The 25389-nt window shown below is 37.7% G+C and overlaps 1 protein-coding gene across 2 annotated transcripts in view; it reads left to right on the top strand.

Moving 5' to 3' along the window:
- Window positions 1-3401: 3401 nt before the first annotated feature.
- TEX264 (testis expressed 264, ER-phagy receptor) overlaps window positions 3402-25389 on the top strand; it is a 166704-nt gene continuing 144716 nt past the window's right edge. Inside the window, exons 1-3 of one of the 2 annotated variants that reach the window (XM_039319409.1) lie at window positions 3402-3599; window positions 13575-13615; window positions 14841-15131. In XM_039319409.1, coding sequence (XP_039175343.1) covers window positions 14874-15131 — 258 coding nt within the window. In that variant the 5' untranslated portion in view covers window positions 3402-3599; window positions 13575-13615; window positions 14841-14873. Of the gene's footprint in view, window positions 3600-4464; window positions 4709-13574; window positions 13616-14840; window positions 15132-25389 lie in introns of those variants that run through there. The other variant, XM_039319417.1, reaches the window with a different exon arrangement.

The raw sequence follows: 25389 nt of genomic DNA, 5'->3' as shown, positions 1-25389 counted from the left end.
AAAAATTAAAATACACAGGAATTAAGGAAGGTATCATGCTCAACAGTTGTTAACACAGCCAGGAGATGGGTCCTTTCACACAATCAGGGCTCCAGACCTATGCACAGAACCAGGCCTTTAGGGCCTCACCAAAGGCCAACAGGGTCAGAGCCATCCTCGTCTCTGGCAGGAAAATGCTCTATAGCAGGGCTTTTCAACCTTTTCACAGATTGTACCACTTTTAGGACATGACAATATTTGAGTACCACCAGTACTTAGCAAGGTGTAAAAACTTGATGGCTAAAAAAAAAAATGGAGGGGGATTTTGGGTTTTACTGATTAGATTCATTTGTTGTTATAATATGGAAAAGTAAAAAATTGAGGTTCAATGTTAATGCTTCCTTCTACTGCAACAGAGGAAGTATGTTCTTTTCCCCTTCTCCCTCTCATTTTCCCCTTTTTCCTCCCTACTGTGTCCTACTATTTGCTTTTGTATTTTTGTATTTTATTCTATAATCTAATAAAATATTACAAACTGTAGAAAAAAAGAACCATTTAATTTCTTCGGTGACTGTTCCTTTGTTGAATCACTTTCCCTTTGCACTGACAAATATATGATGAATTTATCCATGTTTATGAATACGCACCACTACCAGCTAGTTCAGGGGTCTTCAAACTTGGCACTTTTAAGACTTGTGGACTTCCAACTCCCAGAATTCCTCAGCCCTCATGTCTGGTTGAGGAATTCTGGGAGTTGAAGTCCACATGTCTTAATGTGATTAAGTTTGTAGACTCCTGAGCTAGCTGGTTTGCCCTTCTGAGCTCTTCCACAGTGTATTAAGAATGCACCCCCCAAGTCCTTCCCTGTACCCTTAAAGCCAGAGGAATCAAGTGCAAAGCAAGAAAATAAAACACAAACTCCATTTTTTCTCTCTCTTTAAGCTGCCTCAGGCCTGTCACGTATCACAATGTTGCAATTCTAGACTAAAAGCTTTAGCTTTAAATTAAGCCTGTTTACCTTCAAAGAAAACTTTCTAAAAGCCACAGACAGACTCAATTAAGGAGGGTAAAACTAATTACATTTGTTTAAAGGGATTAAACCTTTCCTGTGCCTTTTTTCCCCTTCCCCCACCCAAACCACGTTCTTTTATAGCCTCTCCTCTCCCCCCCCCTTTTCTTCAGTTCACCTCCAGCTCCCAGCTGCTTCCCGAAGTGCCAATCAGCTGGAGCCCTGCTGGCTCTCGGGGCTTCTGCTGAGCCCAGACAGTCCTGCAGCTGCAGCTGCCTCTCCCTCAGGCTTGGCTCGCTTCAGCTCATTCCCCTCCCTTGCTACACTTGGCTAGCAATCGTGTACCACCTGCCATGTGGCAAAGTACCACAAGTGGTATGAGTACCACTGGTTGAAAAGCCCTGTTCTATAGGACAGAAAAGGCATGGCTTTTGGGCCTCCCCAACTGGCACTCTTAGCCAATAGGACCCAGAGCATGCCCATCCTGCCCAACTGGATCGGACAAGTGGAAACAAACAGGTCCTTCATCAAGTAACCTGTCCCAAATACTGAAGGGCTTTAAAGGTGACAACTAGCATCTTGAATTGCACCCAGAAGCACAGTGGTAACCAATGAAGTTCACAAAGTCATAATGTTACATGAGTGAGTAACAGGCCCTTTTTATGATCCCTGCAGCTGAACCAATGAATTCTGAATTGGTTGAAGCTTCCAAATATTCTTCAAGGAAAGCCCCATGTAGAGCACACTGCAGTGTTCCAAACAGGAGGTCATAAGGTCATGAGTGACTGTGAGTGGGGCCTCCTGGGCGCAACTGGAGCACAACCCTAAGGTCTGCAAATGCCCTCCTAATTATGGTTGTCACCTGCTCTTCAATCAGGAGCCACGAGTCCAGGAGGATGCCAAGATTGTGCATTGGGTCTGCTTGGGGCAGTGCCACCCCATCCAAGACAATGATGGAAGGCTCCTGACACCAGAAGGTCCAGACACCTGAAGCCTTTCAAGCCTTTGGGTGGGGGAAAAACGTGATGGTGGGATCTTAAAATATCTCCTAAGTTTGGAACAAATAATGCTACATACTTCTCTCCAATAAATTCTAATTTGCTATAGAAAGTACTTCTGTTTCATAGGATAACTGATCTCTGATTCTTCAGCATCATCTGAAACTTTTTGGGGTTTTCCAACCTTTGTAAGCAGTGTGTGTGTGTGTGTGTGTGTGTGTGTGTGTGAGAGAGAGAGAGAGAGAGAGAGAGAATGAGAACCCTGACTGAATTCTGAGAGTTGAAGTACACATCTCAACGTACTTCAGATATAGAAACATTGCCTTGTAAGAGTATTGATTTTTTTTAAATGACCACACACAGAAAATATGAGATTCTCCAACTAACACCTTAGAAAATTCTTACTTGATTTTGGTAATCAGAAGTCATCCTGTGAGGGTGAACATTGTTAACATAAAAGTTGTTAAATCCATTAAGTAAAACAATATTTTAATAATACTGTTCAACAGTTAAACTGATTTTAAATGGTTTGATTTTACTGTATTTTATATATTTTTATGTTATAAGACATCTTGGGTTGTTCACCATGTAAGATTATAATGATTAGTACAACAAATTTACTTTGCCAAAAAAAAAAATCTTGTACATGGGTAATCCCCCTAATGAAAATCAAGAAGCAAACATGTATAAAACTGGACTGTGTTTCAGATGCACAAAACAGTTAAAGAAGCATTTTATACCGTCCTTAACAGCAACATTTCTTTGGTGCAGGACAATGGCTCTTTCCCTTCTCTGGGAGGAATCTTCTCATTACTACTTCCTTCCCAATCTTAAAATGCTACCCTACAAGCAGGCTTATCAAGTCTGAGCAGCAAAAATCCAAAGGGCTACTTAGATGGCAGAAAACATAATTGTTGCCTGGTATTTGGAAGCCCAGGTCGCTAGTCCCACAGCCACCTTCTGCTACTACACCTAAAATCCCTTTTTCTAGCATGTGGCATGGCCAACATGGTAACCCACTGTTGTTAACTTTTCCCAAGAGAGTGACAGTGAAAGAAGAACCTTTTGAACTGCTGCCTGCTCAACCCACAGAAAAATGGAGTTGACGCTGCATCCGGACACAGCCTTAAAACAGGCACTAAATAAGGTTTCTCTCCCCACACCCCGAAAGTACAGAGGAAAGCTTGAGCTAAGTCACGGAAAAAAAAGCTGTAAACCCGGCTGAGCGGGGGGGGGGGTGGTAGCTGGCCAACAGCTCCAGCCCGCAGCCACGTGCTCGTCGCCCTCGTCCACGTAGCAGGCAGACAGGCAGGAGGAGGCCTGCTCCACCAAGGGCTCTAATTGAGCTCCATCTATGTTGCCCTTTCCCGCTCTCCCGCCAGCGAAACCCAACTCGGCAAAGCCGCTGCCAGCGCCACAATAGGTTCCCGGCCGCCTCCCGTGCGGCTCAGCCGCTCGTGGCGCGCTCCCGTTAGGGCACGGGTACGGCGCGGTGGGCGGGGACGCGCTTGGCGGCCGCCTCATCGGGCGCGTCCCCGCGCACAGCCTCCTCAGCCCGCGACTGAGCTGGGAGCTACCACTTGCTCGCCGAAACGGCTCCGCTGCCCATCGCTGTATGTATGTGTGTGTGTGGAGGGGGGGGGGTGAGTCGGAGGGGCAGGCGGGGGGCGATCCCGGGGGCTGCAGCCGGGGAAGGAGAAGGCGAAGCCTGAAGGACCAGGTCCCAAGTTGATCTGGGGAGGATCTGGGTGGCTTGGGGGGGGGGTGTTTAGGTGTCAAATGGGCGACGGGTCGCTGCTGAGCGGAAGGGAAATGGGGCTGGCGGGAACTGCCTCCTGTCCCCGATCCTTGGGGCGAGGTTGTGGGCAGGGAAGGTGACAGACAGGCGGGGGGCGGAATGGGGGAGAGCGTCCCCTAGGGATCCGAGGGGAGGATAGTCCTATGAGCAGATGGTCTTGTGGGTTCCCGGGATGGGTGGGATATCAGGTGGGGACCGGGGGGGGTGTTTGTGGAGAGGAAAACTTGAGTGTTCGTAGCTGTTGGAGGAAGAGGCGAGAGGGGTTGGAGTCCGTTTGTCTGGATATAAACAATAGCCCAGCTGGGACTATCAGGTGATAGGGGGAGCAGAAATAGTTGGCTGTCACTTTTCCTCAGTGCTGCGGATTCACATCTTGGGCCTGGCTGCTTTAAAGATCAGAAGATACTTGGATGCGGGGGCAATGGATCAAGCGCTGGGATGAGAACTTTTCTTAGTAGCAAAGCAAGCAAGCAAGCAAAAGCCCCACGGTTTACCAACCTTGAGCTTATTTTTACAGTAGACCATCTGTGGAAGAACTAAAGAAATGATATACAAATTAGGACCTCTGGTTTTCAGTTTTGGTCTTATTAGCTTGTGTGATTCCCCAATCTTCATTTACAAACAGTTTTGTATTTTTGTAGGATACTATTATAATGTCATTAATGTATGTAAGAGATAGTTTGCATTCTGTGTAGTAGGTTCCTGGGCATTTCATAATATAGCAACATAACACGCAGTAATACAGAATATTTTAAAATGTAAATTGTTATCTTATTTACATCCTGATAAAACATTTGTACCTGAAATTCTGGTAGTCATAAATCTGGTAGAGGAATACGATTTTCCCAGAAAGAAACCTAGCAACTTTAATTATGAAACAAATTAACATCCCATCTTCACTGTCAATCTAAAACTTTAATTCAGGTATCTATTTAAGTTATTTTTGCATGCTTACTTGGATATATAAATTATTTTTAGTTCAGTTGATCTGACTTTAGATAAGTGTATATAGTTTAATTTGATGATATGCCTAATCCCACCCTATTGTATATCTTCATCATTTGTAATTCTCACTGTTTTTTAAAAAATATTTTGATTTCTTTTTAAGCCTTTTCATCATGCTCTAGAGCTTTTCTATGGAAGATATAGAGTGAAAACATTGATTTAATTTAAACACTAAGTTTCTCATTCCCTTGCCACACTGAGATGAAATGTTGAGAAATGAGTAAACATTGCACAATTTTAAACAAAACTTTAAATGTTGGTAGATGCAGAGAGGATTTAGTTGATGTAACATAATTCAAATGATTCTTTCTTATTTTTCTGTGGTTCAGTAGCTTATGGCTTTAGGAATATGATTGTAAGTGCACTTAAAATCATAGATTGCGCTTGGATGGAAAAATGTTTGGGTAGGAAAGACAAGTGAGTGACAGCTACTAAACTGGCTTTTAACCAGACTTGCTGGTTTGGATCATATTTTGGACTTGTCCCAAGGACTCATTCCATTCTGATAGTTGTCTTTACCAGCAGTTGCCTTGACGGAAATATATGATTACACTGAGCATTGGGAACATCACAAACAGGATAAAAAAAGAAAAAAAAAATCCCTCTCTTTTGCAAGTCTCTCCAAATATCAGATATTTGATCCTTCTATTTTTCCAAAATAATGTGTTCATCTTTACCAGGTAAATTGCTAGTAAAGAAAGCATATTTCAGAGGTTTCGTTAAAAGCAGCCCTAGTTCTTTAAGGAATAATTGTAAATGTAGATTCTGGCCTTGGAAACTGTGCACGAGCATGATGATCTCATCAAGCCGGTACACATGAACCAGGAAGTAGAATGCTGGTAAAATAAACAGGCTGTTTTGGGAGAGACAAAACAGCTCATTGAAGAGAAAAAGATGAACACGATTTTGTAATTTTCATTTTCAAGTAATTGGGAAGCAACACTTCCATGTTATAGTAATTTTGTCTGTTTCATTTTCTTCATAAAGTAAGATTTTTTCTCTCTTGGTATATGTGGAAGATAGTATGTTTAGAGATTATCCTGTGTGTCTCTGATTTTGACTTCCCAGGTTTAAGAATTAAAAATAAACACTGGAAGAATAAATACACATGGGAATTATCACAGTACAAACTTTATATTATTTAATCAAAGGCAATTTGTATAATATATCACACTGGAATTGTAAACACAATTTAAATGATGTGAAATGGCATCCTGCCATTCTTGTCAGGGCAGGAAATCTTTTTTACACCAGTTATAAATACAATTATAAATTTACCTCTTTTTCTAAAGATACAACATGTCTCTCTTCTTTCTATAATCCTGTCTAGTAGTCAAAATCATGTTCATTTTTTCCTGTTTTCTACAAAAAGTCCATAAGAGGTTTCCAGCAATAAATGTAGATGGTTGTCTTTTCTCTAATCAGAGAACTCAATTTGGCTATCTCATCCATCCATTACCTTCACCAACCATTTCCAGTTGTAAATAATGCTGAATCTTCCCATTTTTGTGCATGCAATAATCTGCTGCAGTAATCAGATACAAAATCAAAGTTCCATAACTTTTTCCATTTTTTTATCCTTTAGGTTCCAAAAGTTTCAATTTTATATAAATCTTTAAAATCCTCTGAAGCAATATATGTATTGGAATCCAAAATTTTCTTGCTTTTTTAGATGTCCACCAAACATGATAAAATATCCCTTCTTGTTCATATTTTCAGCATAAATTTGAAGTGCCTTTATACATTTTAGACAATTTTTCTAGTGATATATACCAACCATACATCATTTTATAAACATTATCTTTTTTTTATTGAAAATTTTTTCAGTTTTACAATAAAATAATCCCCCTCTCCCACCCCCCCCCACCCATCATCCTCCCCCCTTCTTCCCAGAGCTGAATACAGGGTTAATAAAAACTAAAAAAAAAACCTTACAACTTAAATAAACATCAAACAATTATAAATACATTAAAAAAAAAACAACAAAATTTTAAATACTTTAACTCCAATATATAAAAACAAAACAAAACAATAGTTCTAATCGTTACCTTAAACATAAATTATTTAAAAGCTAGATAATACTTTTTAATCTCATATTTGTGCTATATAAAATTCACCCATCTTTTCCACACCCAAAAATATTTCTCTTGCGATTGATCTTTCAAATAAGCCGAAATTTTTGCCATTTCAGATAAATAAGAAACTTTAAGAAACCATTCCTCTAAAGTAGGCAAAAACGCCTTCTTCCAGTATTGCCCTATCAGCAGCCTTGCCGCTGTAATTAAATTCAACATTAAAATAATTTCTTTATCATCACAATCAACAATAATGTCTAACAAAAACAATTGTGGTGTAAATTTTATCCTTCTATTAAAATTTTTTTGAATATTCCACCAAATCTTAATCCAAAAAGCCTTTATATTTTTACATGACCACCAAATATGATAATACGTTGCATCCAAACAACCACATCTCCAACATTTAGGCTGTAGATCTGGATACATACGAGACATCTTCTGTGGATCAAGGTGCCACCTATAAAACATTTTGTAAAAATTTTCTCGTAAATTTTGAGCTTGTGTAAATTTAACATTCCTTATAAACATTATCTTTAACATTATAATATAATATAGATTTCAATTCTTTTTATCGTATTTGTTTTGTATATTATAATAAATTTAGCCCATTTTACATATATTCTTTCACTTGTTCTTCTGTTTCAAATTTCAAAAAAAATTAATACCTTTTAGCAATTACATGTTCATAATTTGTACACAATTCCATTTCAAACTCAGTCTTACATTGCTTAAAACTAAACTTTTTTGTCTACTTTAAATCTTTCTAATAATTGTACATAAACAAAAGAACAATTGATAACTATATTTCTATGCCACCAGTTCTCTTAATTTTGTTTTACATTTCTCTTGGCAAAATTCTAATATCTCATAATAAGTTAGCATTTGTGATTGCCTATTATTTCTCATGTATAAAATGCTTCTTCTGCTGAAAGTCACAAAGGTGTTTTAGGGCATAACCTGGATTTGCATCTATTTCATATTCTCAGTATGACACATCTAATATAATTATTTTTGAAATCCACATTAACATTGACTTTGTTGTACTAGATAACCATGCCCTCCAAATCTCAGGTCATATCCTAATACTTCTTTTTTTTTTCTTTGCATCTCATAAGACCTTAAATTTAACTTATGATTTCCCTCCCCGCCACACAAGTTTAGATCCAGGTAGTTCTCATGTTACAGCCACAACTGAGCCCAAATTTCCATTGGTAAACAAGACAGTTGTGAAATGAATTTTGTCCCATTTTACAACCTTTCTTGCCATAGTTGTTAAGTGAATCACTGCAGTTATTAAGTTAGTGACAAGGTTGTTAAGTGAATTTGGCTTCCCCATTGACTTTGCTTGTTGGATGGTCGCAAAAGTGATGACATGACCCTGGAACACCGCAACCATCATAAATACATGCCAGTTGCCAAGCATCTGGATTTTGATCACATAACAATGGTTATAAATGTGAGAAACAGTCGTAAGTCACTTTTTTTCAGTGCCTTTGTAACTGTAAGTCACTAAACAAATGGCTGTAAGTCGAAGACTACCTGTACTGTATATCCTTTTGCCATGTTTAAATGGTCCATCAGTTCTCAAAGCCAGTATTGACTGAGGTTATTAAATATTGGTACGAAATGCAAACCTGGGTAGGATCTTGTCCCAAATACCCTGAGAATGTGTTTATTATGCGCTTATCTTAATTAAGTCGGATGACATTGTCCAAAGCCCGAAGAGGGGCTTAATGTTCTCCCCTACGTTGTGAATAGTGAAATGGGAGTCAAGACGTGTCCCGCATAAATGGTTCCTCGCTGTCTCTTGCTCAAATGTTTTTTTGAAATCTTACATGTTGGAGATAATTGAGTTCTTGAAAAGTGTAACTTCAATATAAATTAGAGAAAGGCGATTATTTGCTTTGCTGTTTAAGAGGTAACTGTCTCTCTTCATCCCTGGGTAGATTCAGGTGGTTAAAAAGGAGAAGGCACTGTTAAGTTCAGAAGAGAAGGATAGAAAAATCAGCAATTCCTGATGCTCCAATGGATGATTTATGGCCTGATATCTATGACATTATTGTCTATGACAGTAAAGTTAAATTACCTTCAAATTGGGCTCCACACCTGGGATCTTAATCCATGTTGTTTTCTTCAGAATAATATGATATGCCATTGCCTACATCTGGGATGTTTTTCAACTTCCCAGTCTGGCCAATAGTAATGGTATTTCCTGATAGCCTACTATCTAGGTAATGTGATCTGACCCTAACAATATTTTGAGGCCGGATGAAGTCAGCAAACACAGCTACCTACTTGGGCAATTATGGCAAAGTAATAATATTGGAAGTATGCTACATGGGACAATAGTGCCATTTTACTCTGGTTTAGATCTAGGGAACAAGTTTGAAGCCACTGTTATTCTTGTCACTTATGAAGATATTAAATAATCCCCAGAGTATAGCTCTATACTTAACTGTTTCCCATTTTAGAAGTTTTTGAATTTTTGAAGCCACCACTTAAATGCAAAACGTGACTGTAGATCATGTTTACCCAGAAATAACCCCATGAATTTTAATCATGCATACTCCTAATTAAACATACTTAGATGTGATCTTTAAATGTAATTTTATAATATGGGCTGATGTATTTGTAATTATAATATAAATACAGCTAACTTAAGGAAAAAATATGCAATTTTCAGCAGTGCTTCCTTTAGCATGTTTTAATGTCTTGCTTCTAGGTATCCTAGAGTCATATAATAAGCCACTAACAATGGGATAAACAGGAAGCTGGATTATAGTGATATAAAGTCGTCTTATGCTTATGTGTGGCCTGGATACTTTTCTCCCAGGCATTAAAAAAACAAAACAAAACAAGGAAGAGTGGACATTACTTCTCATTTTAATCTTACTTGTCTAGGCATAGACAACTTGTTTATTATTTCTGAATTTGGAACCATTGGAATAAATTGGTTGTGTCTTTATACTGTATATGTCTGCCCCCATTTGCTGTTTAGACATGCGGTGGGATTAAATTTGCAGAGGTATCCAAACATGCTGAAGGCAATCAGTGCATCTGATTTATCTTTCCTCCCTGATTTGGAATGTGACCCTACTTAGAAACCTGACTTCTGGGTACAGATGTCCTTTCTTGGCCCTGGATGTAGAATGCCATGGTTGGTTTTGTGGAGATGGACAACATTATGGAATTCACCAGTTCTTACATTTTTAAAAACCTTACATTTTAAAAATTTGTTGCTGTAGGCTGCTTCGAACGTTGTATGAATAGGCACATATAAATAATGCCACCCAATTTTCTAAATAAACGTAGAATTTTGTGAGTTTAGAGCTTACTTGGGAATAAAACATTAAAAAGTGACTGCAGGAGAAATTGGTGAATAGGGAAAGGATTTAAGAAACTCACCTCTCTGTATCTCCTACACAGAGCCTTCATTGACATTACAGGAGAGAAAGGGTGGATTGTAAGTGCTTTGTAAGAGTGAATATCACTTTGGGCGATAACATTGTTACTATAAGATTTGGGTTTCAATCAGGCATTTTTATTGATCTGCCAATGCCAGTTCACTTGAAGAACTTTTTCTCATTGAATCATTTGCCCTATTGAGGTAGAGCCGCTAGATCTGGACTACAAACCCAGATAACCATTAGATAGAAAAGATAGAGAAGGCTCTGTTTCTGTGCTGCCATTTGGTAGTCATCTGCATTTTTGCAGCCCAGATTTGGTAGGTGTAGAAGGAGTTGTTGGGTCACACTTGCCTAGATTTTTTGATATTTTCTTACTTCAGTTATTGTTAAATCTTGTATTTGGGGTCTTAAAATGGTCGAATGGGAAATTGCTATTCGTCAAAATGAGAACTGCTAGGTAATCAGTTGTCGTAGGACTGGCAGTGACTTGTCAGCTGTTCAAGGTGGATTGAATCAGGCTGCCTGAAAGAAGCTTTCTCCCATCAGTTTATGAGATTGTAATGTCTCCCCCTAAAGGTTCTGCTCTAGAATTGCCCTCGGTTTTGAAGTAAAGGGGATAATTATTAGAATGTTCCCACTTTGAAAACAATTTTGTTTTCAATGATTTTGACCTCGTATGAGCAGAACACACCTCGTTTGAAGCTGTTCTTTCCTCCGTACCTCTGGGCTTTTGTATGACTGGAAAAAAACTCCAAAAAACAACCGCCTGCTGCTTCAACAGTTGCATTTTTAAAATTTAAAATTTCAAAAGTTAGTGCAATATTGAAAGCCGTTGCAGTTTTTATCCCAAGTGTGTCTTACAGTGTCGGCTACTTTAATGCATAATAGGGAGGTGTGCTTATGCTCAGTATCTCTCTTTTTACATTTTTTTGAAACTTTAAAATAATAATAACTCTAGTAATTATAAAGGAGAGAGATTTTTAAGTTGGAACAACCAGTTTTTGAACACTTTCTAGAGAATCCTGCTTAATCCTAGAGGTCTTTCCAGGGAAAATGTTTTTTTCCCTTGTATACAGTGTACTGAGATTTGTTTGTTGAATTTTCATATGTTTTTAAGTTCTATAGTCTTTGACTAAATTTTTATGGAGGTTTTTATGGAGGGGAAGCAGAAGCTGGCCAGAAACTGTTATGGAATAGCATAACAAGTGTCATAAATAAATAATCAAATTTATTGGGAAACCAAATAGAATTCTGTTGGGTCTGGGCTGCTTCCTGATGAAGGTTCCTATCATTACCAAGTTGTAGTTTTTACTTGAAAGATACAGTTAAGACTGTATTGGTGTTATGACCAGTATGCCTGTCCTTGATAACAACCTACCATATTCCATTCAAGGGAATCTACGAGTTCTGATTCCTTCAGTAAAATGGATGGATCTGTAGCTGGCTGGCAAACGGTACTCAATCAGTAGTCCTCAATGGCACTTCATCCACATGGAGAGAAGTAAGCAGTGGGGTGCCACAAGGTTCCGTCTTAGGCCCAGTACTCTTCAGTATCTTCATCAATGACTTAGATGGGGGAAATGAAGGGGAACTCATCAAATTTGCAGATGACGCCAAACTGGCAGGAGTAGCCAACACCCCAGAAGACAAACTCAGGATCCAAAAAGATCTTGATAAACTTGAACAATAGGCTCTATCCAACACAATGAGTTGAAATGTGGAGAAAAGCAAAGTTTTGCATTTAGGCAGGAATAATCAAAGGTACAAGTACAAATTGGGTGAGACCTGGCTTAGAAACAGCAACTGTGAGAGGGACCTTTGGAGTCCTAGTGGACGATCACTTGACTATGAGCCAGCAGTGTGCAGCAGCCGCCAAAAAAGCTAATACAAACCTGGGTTGTATAAATAGACGCATAGAATCAAGATCACATGAGATATTAGTACCGCTTTATAAAACCCTACTAAGACCACATCTGGAATATTGCAGCCAATTTTGGTCACCATATCACAAAAAAGATGTTGAGAGTTTGGAAAAAATTCAGAAAAGAGCAACTAAGATGACCAAAGGCCTGGAGACTAAAACATACGAAGAATGGCTGTGAGACTTGGGCTTGGCTAGTTTAAAGAAAAGAAGAAATAGGGGAGACATGATAGCAGTATTTCAGTATTTGAGGGGATGCCACAAAGAAGAGGGGTCACATTATTCAACAAAGCACCAGAGGACAGGGCAAGAAACAATGGTTGGAAACTGATCAAAGAGAGAAGCAACCTGGAATTAAGGAGAAATTTCCTACAGTGAGGACAATTAACCAGTGGAACAGCTTGCCTCCAGAAATCGTGGGTGCTCCATCACTGGAGATTTTTAAGAAGAGGCTAGACCAGGGGTGTCAAACTCGCACTGTCACATGACGTGTTGGAACGTATTGTAACTCTTTTTCCATTGCCGGCAATGGGATGGGCACGGTTTCAGTATGACGTATCTGGCCCATGGGCCGGCAGTTTGACACTCCTGGGTTAGACAGTCCCTTGTCTGAGATGGTATAGTTTCTCCTGCTTGAGCAGAGGGATGGACTAGAAGACCTCCAAGGTCCCTTCCAGCTCTATTCTATTCTAAATGATGTAAGCAGCATTGTGCTCCATAATGCAAGCTCCACTCTTTTTGTATGTGCATGTGATATCACAATACACAAGCAAAACAGGGTGGAGCATGTCTTATGTTTTGGTACAATACTGCTTTCATTATTTGCTTCCCTGAGCTATTTTTGAATGAGCATACGTGATCTCTTCCCATTCTCCCAGGAAGAGATTCATTTATAGCAGTAGTTTTCAACCTGTGGGTCGGGACCCCATTTGGGGTCGAACGACCATTTCACGGGGGTCGCCAAACAACGCAGTCCGCCATTTTTTCCCCTTTTCCTTAGCTGTGCTACTCCCTTTTATTCTATTGGCTTTTGAAAGTCAATAGAATAGACTTCTTGAATAGAGTCTAATTCTATTGGCTTTCAAAAGCCAATAGGAATTGTCCAGGCTGTCTCTGCCCTGCTGAGCCCGCCAAAAGTCCCATTCTGCAAACGGTGCTGCATCAGTTGAGTAGTCCTCTACTTACGACCGGTTGGGGGGGGTCGTGGCATTAAAAAGGTTGAGAACCACTGATTTATAGGAAGAATGCTTCTCTATTTCCATTCTTACGGGATCTTTTGCTTACAACAGTGAAATATTATAGAGCCTTGATGTTCTAATGCAAAATTTGAAATTATGAGATCAGGCTACCTTAGTAAACATTTGTGTTTTTTTTTCCAGAAAGCAAATACTGAATCAGAGGATCTTGTGTTATTCTTCAGGTAAGACCAAAATGTTTATTGAAGAAGTGTCTGTCTCAAATTATGAAATTTCTGAAAAAAGAATGAAACAGTGGATAAATCTCAGCTTCAAGAAATAATGTATTATTTTATTTATTTATTACATTTGTTTGCCACCCATCTTGCCACAATTATACCTGATTGCTTTGAGATTCAATATCATATTGATACCTCTCTTGAGCCTAAGAACTAAATTGAGTGATAACTTTATCAAGACATACTTTAAAGATAGGTTCATTCATGGTGTCATCCATCAGTAATAGTTCAGATGTGTGTATTGCTGCCTCATGAATTATTTGGCCTTTGGGTAATGGCTGATTCATTACATGCAGGATTTTTTTTTCCAGGCATTTCTCTGTATTCATGATTTGTCCAACAATTGTGTGAATCACTCTCAGATAATCATGCCAGTTTTCATGTAGATGCAAAACCCTTGCTACCTGCAAAATATGCTGATAATTTAATCGAAATGGGAATGATTGTCAAATGTAATGATTGGTAAATGCTCTCAAACAATGTACAGTGAGTTAGGCAATCTGTTAATCTAAAGAAATGAAATGTCAACCATATTATTTCAAAGTTTCTTCCTTGCCCTTGGTCAAATAGACAAAACAGATGAACAGAAAACTAATTCAGATGTTAATGTTCACAAACAACACAAAAGCAGTGTATTGCTGTAAATAGAGTAGAGATTTCTCTACTATAGTTTAGTAATTCTTTTAATTATTTTCTTGCTCAAAAAATTGACAGTTTTGTCACATCAAAGTAGCAAGACCTCATGAGTTCTGTCTTCTAATCATCATGCTTGTGAGAAGAGCAGAGTCTTAAGAGTCTTCAGAAAGGCCAGCAGGATTGGTCCAATCTAATTTTGGACGGGTGGAATACGGTTCCAAAAGACAGATACTGCAACAGAGAAGGCATCTTCCTGGGTCCCACTAGATGACATTTTTTAATTGGCAAGACCAGGAACATATCCTCCCTGCCAGATCAGATGGGTTAAATAAAATATCTAGAAAGAGGAACTATGTTAGTCCCATTCCATAGAGGGCTTCATAAGCAAAGCAGGATTCATAAAGAATACAGTGAATTGTAGCTAAGGAAAGAAGGAATCCTTTTAACTCTTCTGTTTCGCTGTAAGTCCTAGCATATAGAGAAAAGCAACAAGGATCTGCATTCAGTAATCTTTGGTCTCATCTCTTGTCATTAGTTGATAATCTGAACATTGGATGCATCAGAAGTCATGTCGGACTGGCTTCTAATTGGATTGTTTGTGGCCTTGGTGCTGCTTCTGTTGCTGACGATCTTCGGCTTTGCTGTTTATTCGGGACTATTTACAGAAGTAATTGTGAATGCTGGTTTGCCCCCCATTGGCAACATCACTGTGGCATACAAATTCCAGGTGGGGCCTTATGGCGACTCTGGAAGGTTTTTTACAGACAGCTGCAGCGTCTCTCCAAGGCTGTCTTCTATCGCTATCTACTATGACAACCCTCACACGGTAGGTCACTCCAAGAACTACTTTTTGGTTTGTCAGACCTGAATTCATCATCACGTTTAACTGTACATAAAATTGCAGAAGATAACTATGTTAGTGTACGGTGGCAAAAAAAAAATATCAGGAGAAATCTGGTAACATCTTTCCTGACAGACACATTTTAAGTTTTAAAATTAATCAGATGCATAGAATGTCTAGGCTGAATAGAATGGCTGTTTTGATTGTAAAAATCTGTCTCAGTTCATGATTCAAATATATGTCCATTTTTACTGTTACATGCACTTTATCCTCACAACAGCCCCATGAAGTAAATTAAGATGAGACAGAATGGCTGGGTTACTCATTAAGTGAAGAAATAGTTGTTGTTCAGTTGTTCAGACATTGCTAGTCAGTTCACTTTTTTTGCATGAAGAATAATCTACTTGGTCCTACTGCTTAGGATACTATAGTTAGTATCCTACTATATAGTAAAAAATGACTGACTTAATGATACTGGTAATTTTCAAAAATATGTTATCAGCTGCCTATTAAAAACCAAAGGGAATGTTAGGGATGAAAGTTTGTCTCTAAGGTAAAAGATTCATCTCTTGGGACTTGATTTGGTATATAAATACTAAAATGCATGTTTCTGCTAGCATTGTTTCTTAACATCAGTTTGTATATCCTTTTTAAAGGAGAAAACATGTATTTGCTTTAACTAAGTGTGACTTTGAGGTTCTGTAAAATCTCAGTTAAGATGAGATTGTGACCTACTATTTTGAATATGATTAAGAAATCTGTCTGAATTAGCAAAGATTGTGTAGATATTTTGAAGCCTCTACAAGTGCCCATTACTGTATAGGTGAGGGAATATTAGGTAATAATGAAAGGCTTAATATGAGATTGTTACCCCAATTTATCAGCCATCAGATTTTAGAATTAGAGGAGAAGCATGACCTTTCCTCCAGAATGTCTCCCAAATAAATAGAAAACTTATCAGCCAGGGAATATTCCAGCATCAACCACAGGGAATAAAAGCTAATAATATATTATAAATATGGAACTTTAAGAAAGGATGTGAGACACATTTGGGAGAAGAGGAAAGAAGCAAAATGGAACAACACTTCTCAGAAAAAAATCCACATATAGTACAATCAATACGTGCAATCTTGGCTGCAAAAACTGTAGCATAATTTTTCTTGCTATCTTTATGAGTATCATAAGACTGAACGAAATCAGATACAATATGGGTAGAAAATTATAAAAGAAATTGGTCAGTAAATGAAATACTTTAAAGACTTCCTCAGATCTTTAGAGTCTAATGGACTTTAGTAAACACAAGGATAAATCTGGTACTATTTGTAATATTTTAATGAACAGAAGATTCTGCTTTCAAGAAAAGTTTTCGAGAAGATACTTATGCTTCTTATATGAAGAAAATGAGTAGGAAAAGGTTTTAAAAACCTTTAATAAAAAAGGTAGTTTACTTAAGGGATCATAGATTTCTTCATGTATGTTCTGCATTTCACTGATTAAACTTGTTGATATGCTAATTGTGTCATAAACAATAGCAGTTAGGCTTCTTATTTTGAAGTGAGCATTCCCAAGGTAGTTTATGAATACTGTTGCACTCCCTTCGTCTTGGGATTGGCCTCCTCCCTATTCTCCCAGGTACCAAAAATTATAATGAATCAGAGCTACTTTTACTGTGGGGTTTATGGATCTTGGATCAATGTCCATCTTTTTCTTTATGACATGGTTTTCTTGCTATTTAATTGAGATTCAGTCTCAAATTGAGACATGGCCAAATTGAACTAGAACTAATTCTGTGTTCAGTAGTTGCTTAACCAATGCAGTTAACCAATTAAGCCAATGCAGTCATACTGTAGGCTGTATCAACAGATGGATAGTATCAAGAACACAAGAAGCGATAGCGTCACTCTACATTGCACTAGCAAAACCACACCTGGAATACTGGTTCCAGTTCTGGTCACCATGATACAAAAAAAGATTGTGAAGCCCTAGAAAGAGTTAGAGAAGAGCAATGAAGATGATAAGTGATCTGGAGGCTAAACTATAGGATGAACTGCTAAGGAAACTAGGTAAGTTTAGCTTAACAAAGAGAAGGCTTAGGGTGACACGATAGACATCTTCCAATACTTGAAGGGCTGCCACAGAGAAGAGGGGGCCAATTTATTCTACCAAAGTGTCTGAGGGCAGAACAAGAAGCAATGGTTTGAAGCTAGTTAGAGGGAGATTTAACCTGTCAGAACAGAACAATTAGTCAGTGGAACAGCTGGAATTATGGGAGCTCCATTGCTGGTGGTTTTCAAGAAAAGATTGGACAACCATTTGTCCAGAATGGTATAAAGACTCCTGTCTTGGGCAAGTGGTTGGATTAGAAGACATCTAAGGTCCTTCCAGCCCTGTGATTCTAACCTTGAAAAAAACAAATCTTCTCTCTCTTATCTTAATTTAATCTGCTGCTTTTAGGGGGTGCTATTTCAGGATAAAAAATATTAAAAAAATCTGCTTAACCATATGCATATCCCTCAGGTGCTTTCTCAATAATGGACATGATCATCACAGAAGATATTGTCTTCTGAACTATTGGGCTATAGGGCTATTGTTAAAATAATGCAAATTGCTGGTAAAATACATATGTATGCTTTCTTGTTGCATAACCACTTAATATTGCATCACTTCAATCTCTGTAATCTCCTGAGCATCGTAGTGTTGTACAAACATGCCACTCAGAAATCCTATTTATTAAGTTGGGTTGAATGTTTATGTTGATGCATGGAGCTAAGGGATCAGGCAATTGAGTCGGTAGGTAGAACAGGAGACAGTAATTAAAGGAATCAGTGCACCTTATCTTAAATCAGAGTAGCATGAAATACAGTTGAAAATCTTTTCAAATATAGTGAAATGTACATATTCTAAATTTTTGCTAGTTTTCTTATATCATACCTACAAAAGGGAATTCTTTAGATTTTCAATATTTTCCCTAAATTTTTAAAAATTATATATCCCATATTTTAGTTTTATATTGATTTTTTAATGAACAACCAGGAATCCCTAGTAGATGATAGTATAGAAATTGAACACTTAATGATTTCTTAAACTGAGTATATCATGATTCCTTTGAGTACAGATATTATCAGAGTTTATATACCATGCTAAACTGTAGTGTGGTTTATTTGATATTGGCTTAATGTAATATATAAACCCTGTATAAAAATTACAGTTTATTAGTCTTTGTTTATAATAATGATAGCCTTTTGGAGGTGAGGGTGGTGATGGCAAATTTTATTTGTTTATAGCCCATTTATATAGTTTCTCATATACCCACAGCACTCAGGCGGTAATAATGAAATCCTTAAAAGAGTGAAGGTTAGCACGGGCAAGGCTGTGTCATTAATTGCAATATTTAGTAATCATGTTTTGACAGGGCAGCAAAAATGGTGTTTGGGGCTAGGATCTCAGCTTGCCCCTCCTGGCTTATGGTCTGGAATTTTAGTATCTAGATATTAGATTAGATTAGATTAGATTAGAATAGAATAGAATAGAATAGAATAGAATAGAATAGAATAGAATAGAATAGAATAGAATAGAATAGAATAGAATAGAAGGGACCTTGGAGGTCTTCTAGTCCAGCTCAAGCAGGAGAACCTATACCATCTCAGACAGGTGATTGTCTAGTCTCTTCTTAAAAATCTCTAGTGATGGAGGCAAGCTGTTCCACTGGTCGATTGTCCTCACTGTTAGGAAATTTCTCCTTAATTCCAGGTTGCTTCTCTCTTTGATCAGTTTCCAACCATTGTTTCTCGTCGTTCCCTCTGGTGCTCTGGTGAACAACCTGACCCCCTCTTCCTTGTGGCAGCCCCCCAGATACTGAAATACTGCTGTCATGTCTCCTCTATTTCTTCTTTTCTTTAGATTAGACAAACCCAAGTCCTGCAGCTGTTCTTTGCATGTTTTAGTCTTCAGGCCTTTGATTTTCTTAGTTGCTCTTCTCTGAATTTTTTCCAAACTCTCAATATCTTTTTTGTGATATGATGATCAAAATTGGCCGCAGTATTCCAGGTGTAGTTTTACTAGAGTTTTATAAAGTGGTACTAATAATTTGTGTGATCTTGATTCTATGCCTCTGTTTATACAACCCAGGATTGTATTAGCTTTTTTGGCTGCTGCTGCACAGTGCTGGCTCATGGTCAAGTGATCATCCACTAGGACTCCAAAGGTCCTTCTCACAGTTACTGTTTTTGGGCCAGGTCTCGCCCAATCTGTACTTGTACCTTTGAATTTTCCTGCATAAATGTAAAACTTTGCTTTTCTCCACATTGAAACTCATTTTGTTGTATAGGGCCCATTGTTCAAGTTGATCAAGATCTGTTTGGATCCTGAGTTTGTTTTCTGGGGTATTGCTTACTCATATCAGTTTGTCGTCATCTGCAAATTTGATGAGTTCCCCTTCAATTCTCTCATCTAAGTCATTTATGAAGATACTGAAGAGTACTGAGCCTAAGACGGAACCTTGTGGCACCCCACTGCTTACTTCTCTCCATTTGGATGCAGTGGCATTAAGGACTACATAACACTTTAACCATTGTTAACACTTGATGTTGGTGGTATGATAAGATTTCCTGAACCCGAATTAAGATACAAGGAAAGTAGAACTGGTCATAGAATAGTTACAGGTTTAAAATTCATTGGTTTAATAAAAATAATTTTCTATATTCTATTACTTGAGAGTAAGCCACACTGAATTCAGTGGAGCCTACTTTTAGAATATATTATCAAATGTCACTACATATTTATTTAAATATTCGTATTCACTTTTAAATGGCTGTCAATGATTCATATTCACTTTTAAATGGTTGTTCCTCTTTTTCTCTGTTTTCTTCTCCAGAATTATAAAGAATATAAATAACTTTACAAAGTCTTTGTTAATTAATTAATTAAACAGTTGGCTGTTTATTGTTCTTTCTAAAGAACTGCAGCAGACGATAGCAGTGACTTTTGGCAGACACTTTAATGAGAGAATTTTATAGCAAATGCCTTGAAAGCAGATCTGGCATCAAAACCTAACATGCTTGGAATCTGCTGGATTCTACCTTTAGGAGCCTCATATGGCATTGTCACTTGCCTGGTCTTTGATGTGCAAGATACCATTTTTGTTGTTCACTTTCAATAACCATCTTCCCTCCTACCTCAAAGCATTAAGGAAACACTGCAAAAGTGATCTAGAAAAACATGGCTTTGGCATGATGTGTATTGCAATGTTTCCCATCTTGAATTGACTCTCTCTCTTTCTCCATATATACATATATGTATATGTATACAAGTATGTAATTTATATTTTACTATACTATACAGTAGGTGGGGTAAAAATATGGTGACTCTTAGCAGCATACATTAATCCAATAAGAGATAGTTAAGAATAAAAAGGAACCTGAAATGAAAAAAAAAAACTTGTAATAACAACAGAAATGGTAGAGAAAAGGGCAAGGAAGATCAAGAATTGGTCAACACCAGGTGAAGATGAACTGCATAGTTTTGGATTTAAACACTATAATTGCCAAGCAGTTTGACATCATAGTACAAGAAGGTGAAATTGAAGATTGGTTAACATCTTGCAAGACTACCTGATAATGAAAGATCCAACAAAAAAGACAGCACCAGGCAGTTATAGACCAATACCTACTTACCAACAACTTTTAGATTGCTAACTGGCATGGCAGCTGATAGCATCTAACAAGATCTTGTTGAAAACAGGTTCTTTCCACCTGAGCAGCAAAGAAATTATCCAAGAGCAGAAAAACAAAAGATCAACTTCTAATTTACAAAATGATATTGGAAAATTGCAAGAGACAGAAGGCCAACTTAAATGTTGTGTGGATTGATTATAAGAAGGCGTTCAACTCCCTGTCGTATGATTGGACAAGCAAATGTCTAGACATAATAGGAGTCATTAGAAACATCAAAAGCTTTGTTGAAAGATCAGTGACTACAGTAAAAGACATTGTTGCTAGTCAGTGGTGATAGACTATGAAAGGAGACTCACTATCACTAGTACTGTTTGTCATTGCTCTGATTCCTCTGTTAACTATACTGAACAAGTTAGGCCATAGCTGTCAAATATCAAAAAATTTAGCCAAGCTATTCTACATCCTTGGATAGCTTGGAAAAATATCACCTGTAATAGAATCACTGCTCAACACTGTCCAAGAAATTGGACTGTTAACAGCCAAGAAATTGCAGCGAGGTTTGGACTAGACAAATGTGCTACTCTCACTGTCAACAGTGAAAACTGAAGGAATCAAGATGCCCTATGAAAATAACATCAGTCACCTGGATGGAAAAAAAATCACTACAAATATTTGGATATCCTTCAAGCTGACAACATCAAGCATACAAAGTCTAGAAGAAGGTTAGAAGTGAATACATCATGAGATTGAAGAAGATCTTAAAATCGAAACTCAGTGGAAAAAACCCATCAATGCAATGAATACCTGGGCAATTCTAATCATTAGATACATGCTGGATGGTATGCAAATGTGGTACCCAGTTGCTCTGGAAGTCATATTGAAACATCAACCTGGGCTATGTTGAGGACACTACACTAATAGCCGAAAGTGCAAAGGATCAGTGAGGTCTAGTAATGAAGCCCAAGGAGTACATTGACTAATAAAATATAGAGACGACCATACTAATGACAAGAAGTAGAACAACCAGCTTTAGAATCGATATTGAAATGGTAGACAACTTCTACCCTTTAGATTCAACCATCAACAGAATATGAAGAAGCAGGAAACAAACTGGCACTTGATAGAGCAGCCACAAAAGCCTTATAAAAGATATTCAAAAACAGTGATGAGTCTCTACCTACAAAGATCAGAACTGTGCAGGCCATTGTATTCCCTGTTTCATTTTATGGAAGTAAAAGCTGCTGAACTTTGAAGAAGTAGAGTGTTGAAGCTTTGAAGAACACTCCTGACAATACTTTGGATAGTCAAAACGAACAAACAAACAAATGTATCATTGAACAAATCAACCCAGAGTTCTCACTCAAGGTACAAATCTCCAGGTTCAAATTATCCTACTTAGGATACATTATGTGAAGCTCTACTCTCTGGAAAAGCTCTAATGCTAGGAAAGGTGGAAAGAAAGAGCAGAAGACAACAACCAGCAGCACACTGGATGGACAATGAGTAGACTGATGAAAGAACTGAAAGGCCAGGTTAAGGACAGATCATCGTGGAGAAAATCTACCTATGTGGTTGCTAAGAGTTGGTAACTTGATGGCATGTACTCGATCAATACACACACATACACACAATTACATTTTGAAAATGACAGTCTCTGATTATTTTATCAGGGTAGTTTAGTGGTTAAAGTATCGGACTAGGAGTAGAGGGGAGAACTCAGATTCTAATGAACCCTCACTTTGGAAGTTTAGGCCATCATTTTCTCTCAGGCCAAGAGAGTGCTCTGCCCATTTGCAGAATTGGAGTGGGAGAAGTAGGAGACAGTGGTGTGTATACTACCTTGAGCTCCTGAAGGAAAGGAGGAATATAAATATAATTCATATGTACATATGAATTATGCAAGAAAAAGATTTGTCCCTGTATATGTTTGCAAGTTCCTGAAAGAGTTTGCTAGGAAAATGTGACTGTGTCTCTACCAGTACTGATGAAGAGAGCAGGGCTGGAAAACAGCAAGAGAGAAAGATTGTGCAGAATTTGAAATCAACCAGTGGAAACCTGTCATTAGCCATCTGTGTTAAATTCTGTTGCAGGCTTCTGCTTTTTCAACATGAGTGCTTACATTCCTGATGGATGCTGGATGTGGGTAGAGCTGCTGAAATATTTGAATCCTTGATTACAGAGCTTGTTTTGGGGACTTGCTTGTTGCTGTTGGGAAACTCTCTTTTTTCTCAAAGTCATCCAGTCATGTATATACAGTTTCTAGCACAAATAATCTCAAACAAAAGGCCCACGAATAGCTGTAATCCAGGGGATAGCATTATGCTTTTAATCTTGAAAGGACTGACTTAGCCATAGACTCTAGGCACTTCATTGTTTCTTGGCTATAATTTTAACCTGTAAGTGGGAATAAAAGTGTATTATATACAAGGATACAGATACAATGCATGGTTCATTTTGCAAATAATTAATATTGTGTTTTTAATATTAGAATTTGGGAATTTTAATGACACTTGCTTATTTTACTTTTGAACACGTCACAGCATTTACTGTCAGGAACTGCATCAAACCAAGCTGCTTTGAATAAGTTTTTTTAAAAGCATTCAAATTTATTCAGAGCTTTTTATATCTAATATTGGCTTTATGGAACAGAATTTTACTACACTGTGTAGTTCCAAATAGGGATTAATAGTGAAGACAACATTCTTGACTACTATATTATGTTAGCAGGCAGAATGGATCTGAAGATTAGACTGAATAAACTGAAAAACCTATGTGGAAGATCTAGATTCGTAATAATACGTTGAAAGATATGCTTTGGTAACATGTTCTTCTGACCCAGAAAAGCTTTGATAGAGTTTTCAAACAACTAAAAAACTGGACTGAAATTCCTCAGAAATCAGAAATATCCTTATATCATCTATATGGATTGCATTGTTTCTAATGCTTTAATTATTTTGAGCCAAGTTTCTATTGGTGTGGAATTGTGGATTATTTCCTATATAAACCAAGAAAATTTAGAATATAGTTTCTAGAGAGAGGGGCCTGTCACCTTCACTTTAGCAGAGACCTGATTGATCCTAGTTCAAAGGAAACCATATTTTACACTGGTATTTGAGAAGGAAACTACAGATCTATGCACCTTTTCTTTCTGTGGCTGTGTAAGGTTTTCCACTTAACCTCACAATTGCCCCAACATTACTCAGGAATTTAAAAGAGCCAAAGAAACTCCTGAGCCAAGGTTTCAGAAGCAAACAACTTTCATTTTGATCAAAACAGAGTTGGATGACCCCATCTCTCTTCGTGGCTGGTAGAGAGATGAAGGCAACAACCAGAAAAGATGTCTTCCACCTTTTATACCTTTTCAGAACAAAGAGATCAGGTCTTGGTACCAGGCATAAGATGGCACAAAAAAACAATTCCTAGATGATGACTCATACACAGCAACCCAGGCTCCATCCGTAACTCCTTTCCCCCTCCCCTTACTGTGCTCTTTTCATATAAGCAATCACCTATACCTAAAGCATGAAGCCGTTACTTTTCCAATATATATATAAAGCATCTGATCAAACAATTAACTACAAAATAATGATTACAAAATAACAAAACAATGATTACATGATAACACTATAAGTATCAATATAAAATGGTTACTATATATAAAATAAATGCTAATGTCAAACTTAAACATACTAAAATCATAAGCACAATAAAATCCCTTCAGCTGCTAAATGTATTTGCCACTGCTGAAGAGGAGAATGTATATGGCTCTAAAGAGTAGGTGTATATTTTCTCAAAAGTTGTTTCATGTACACAGATTAACTATCTGTGGTTACTGGATTTTTCTCCACTTCTTATGACATGCTAAATATCCCTCTTGCCAAAAAAAAAAAAAAAAAATTCTTTGTATAAGATATAGTAAGTCCATTGGAACCAGACAAACATTTGGTAGCTTTTCTCAATTTAGCCTTATTTTCCAATAAGTCTTATTCTGAATGTCAGGCAGGTTCACCTTTGAATATGATTGATTATTTAAGACCATCTCACACAAAAGGAGTTAATGACAACATTGATAAGAAATCCTGAATTGATCTATGGAATTCTTCCCCTGCCAGCATAGTTGTTCAAGCTACTATATCTGAGAATTCTGGGTGTTGCATTTCCAATGTATTTGGAAGGCCTCAGTTCAGAAAAGATTGGCCTGGTTATAGCTTTAGGTTTTCTGTTGCAAACTTCCTCATCTTCAGATGTCGAAACTTCATAAATGAGGTAGACTATGCTATACTATTGCTGAGAATTTTGGAAGTTGAAGTCCACAGATCTGAAGCATGTCTAGGTGTCTAGAAGTCCACAGACCTGAAGTGTGTCTAAGATTGCACTAATGTTTTTCTTAGGGTGGGTTGGAGCATTACCATCAGATTTCACTTATTGTGGTATGAAAACCCACTGATACCTGTTTCTAAGGGATGTAAACATCACCTTTGGTTTATTTCAAGCTTGGTGTGGAGGCAGCCTGAAGCTGTTGTTTCTTCTCTTCTTTTTGCTGAAACAGTAACCCATGCTTTCATCATCAC

Source organism: Crotalus tigris, unplaced genomic scaffold (assembly GCF_016545835.1).
Source record: "Crotalus tigris isolate CLP2741 ecotype Arizona unplaced genomic scaffold, ASM1654583v1 scf7180000017601.7605149639:7615979, whole genome shotgun sequence".
NCBI lineage: Eukaryota > Metazoa > Chordata > Lepidosauria > Squamata > Viperidae > Crotalus > Crotalus tigris.
Note: the sequence above shows the minus strand (reverse complement) of the source record. Positions and strands in the feature narration are given on the sequence as shown.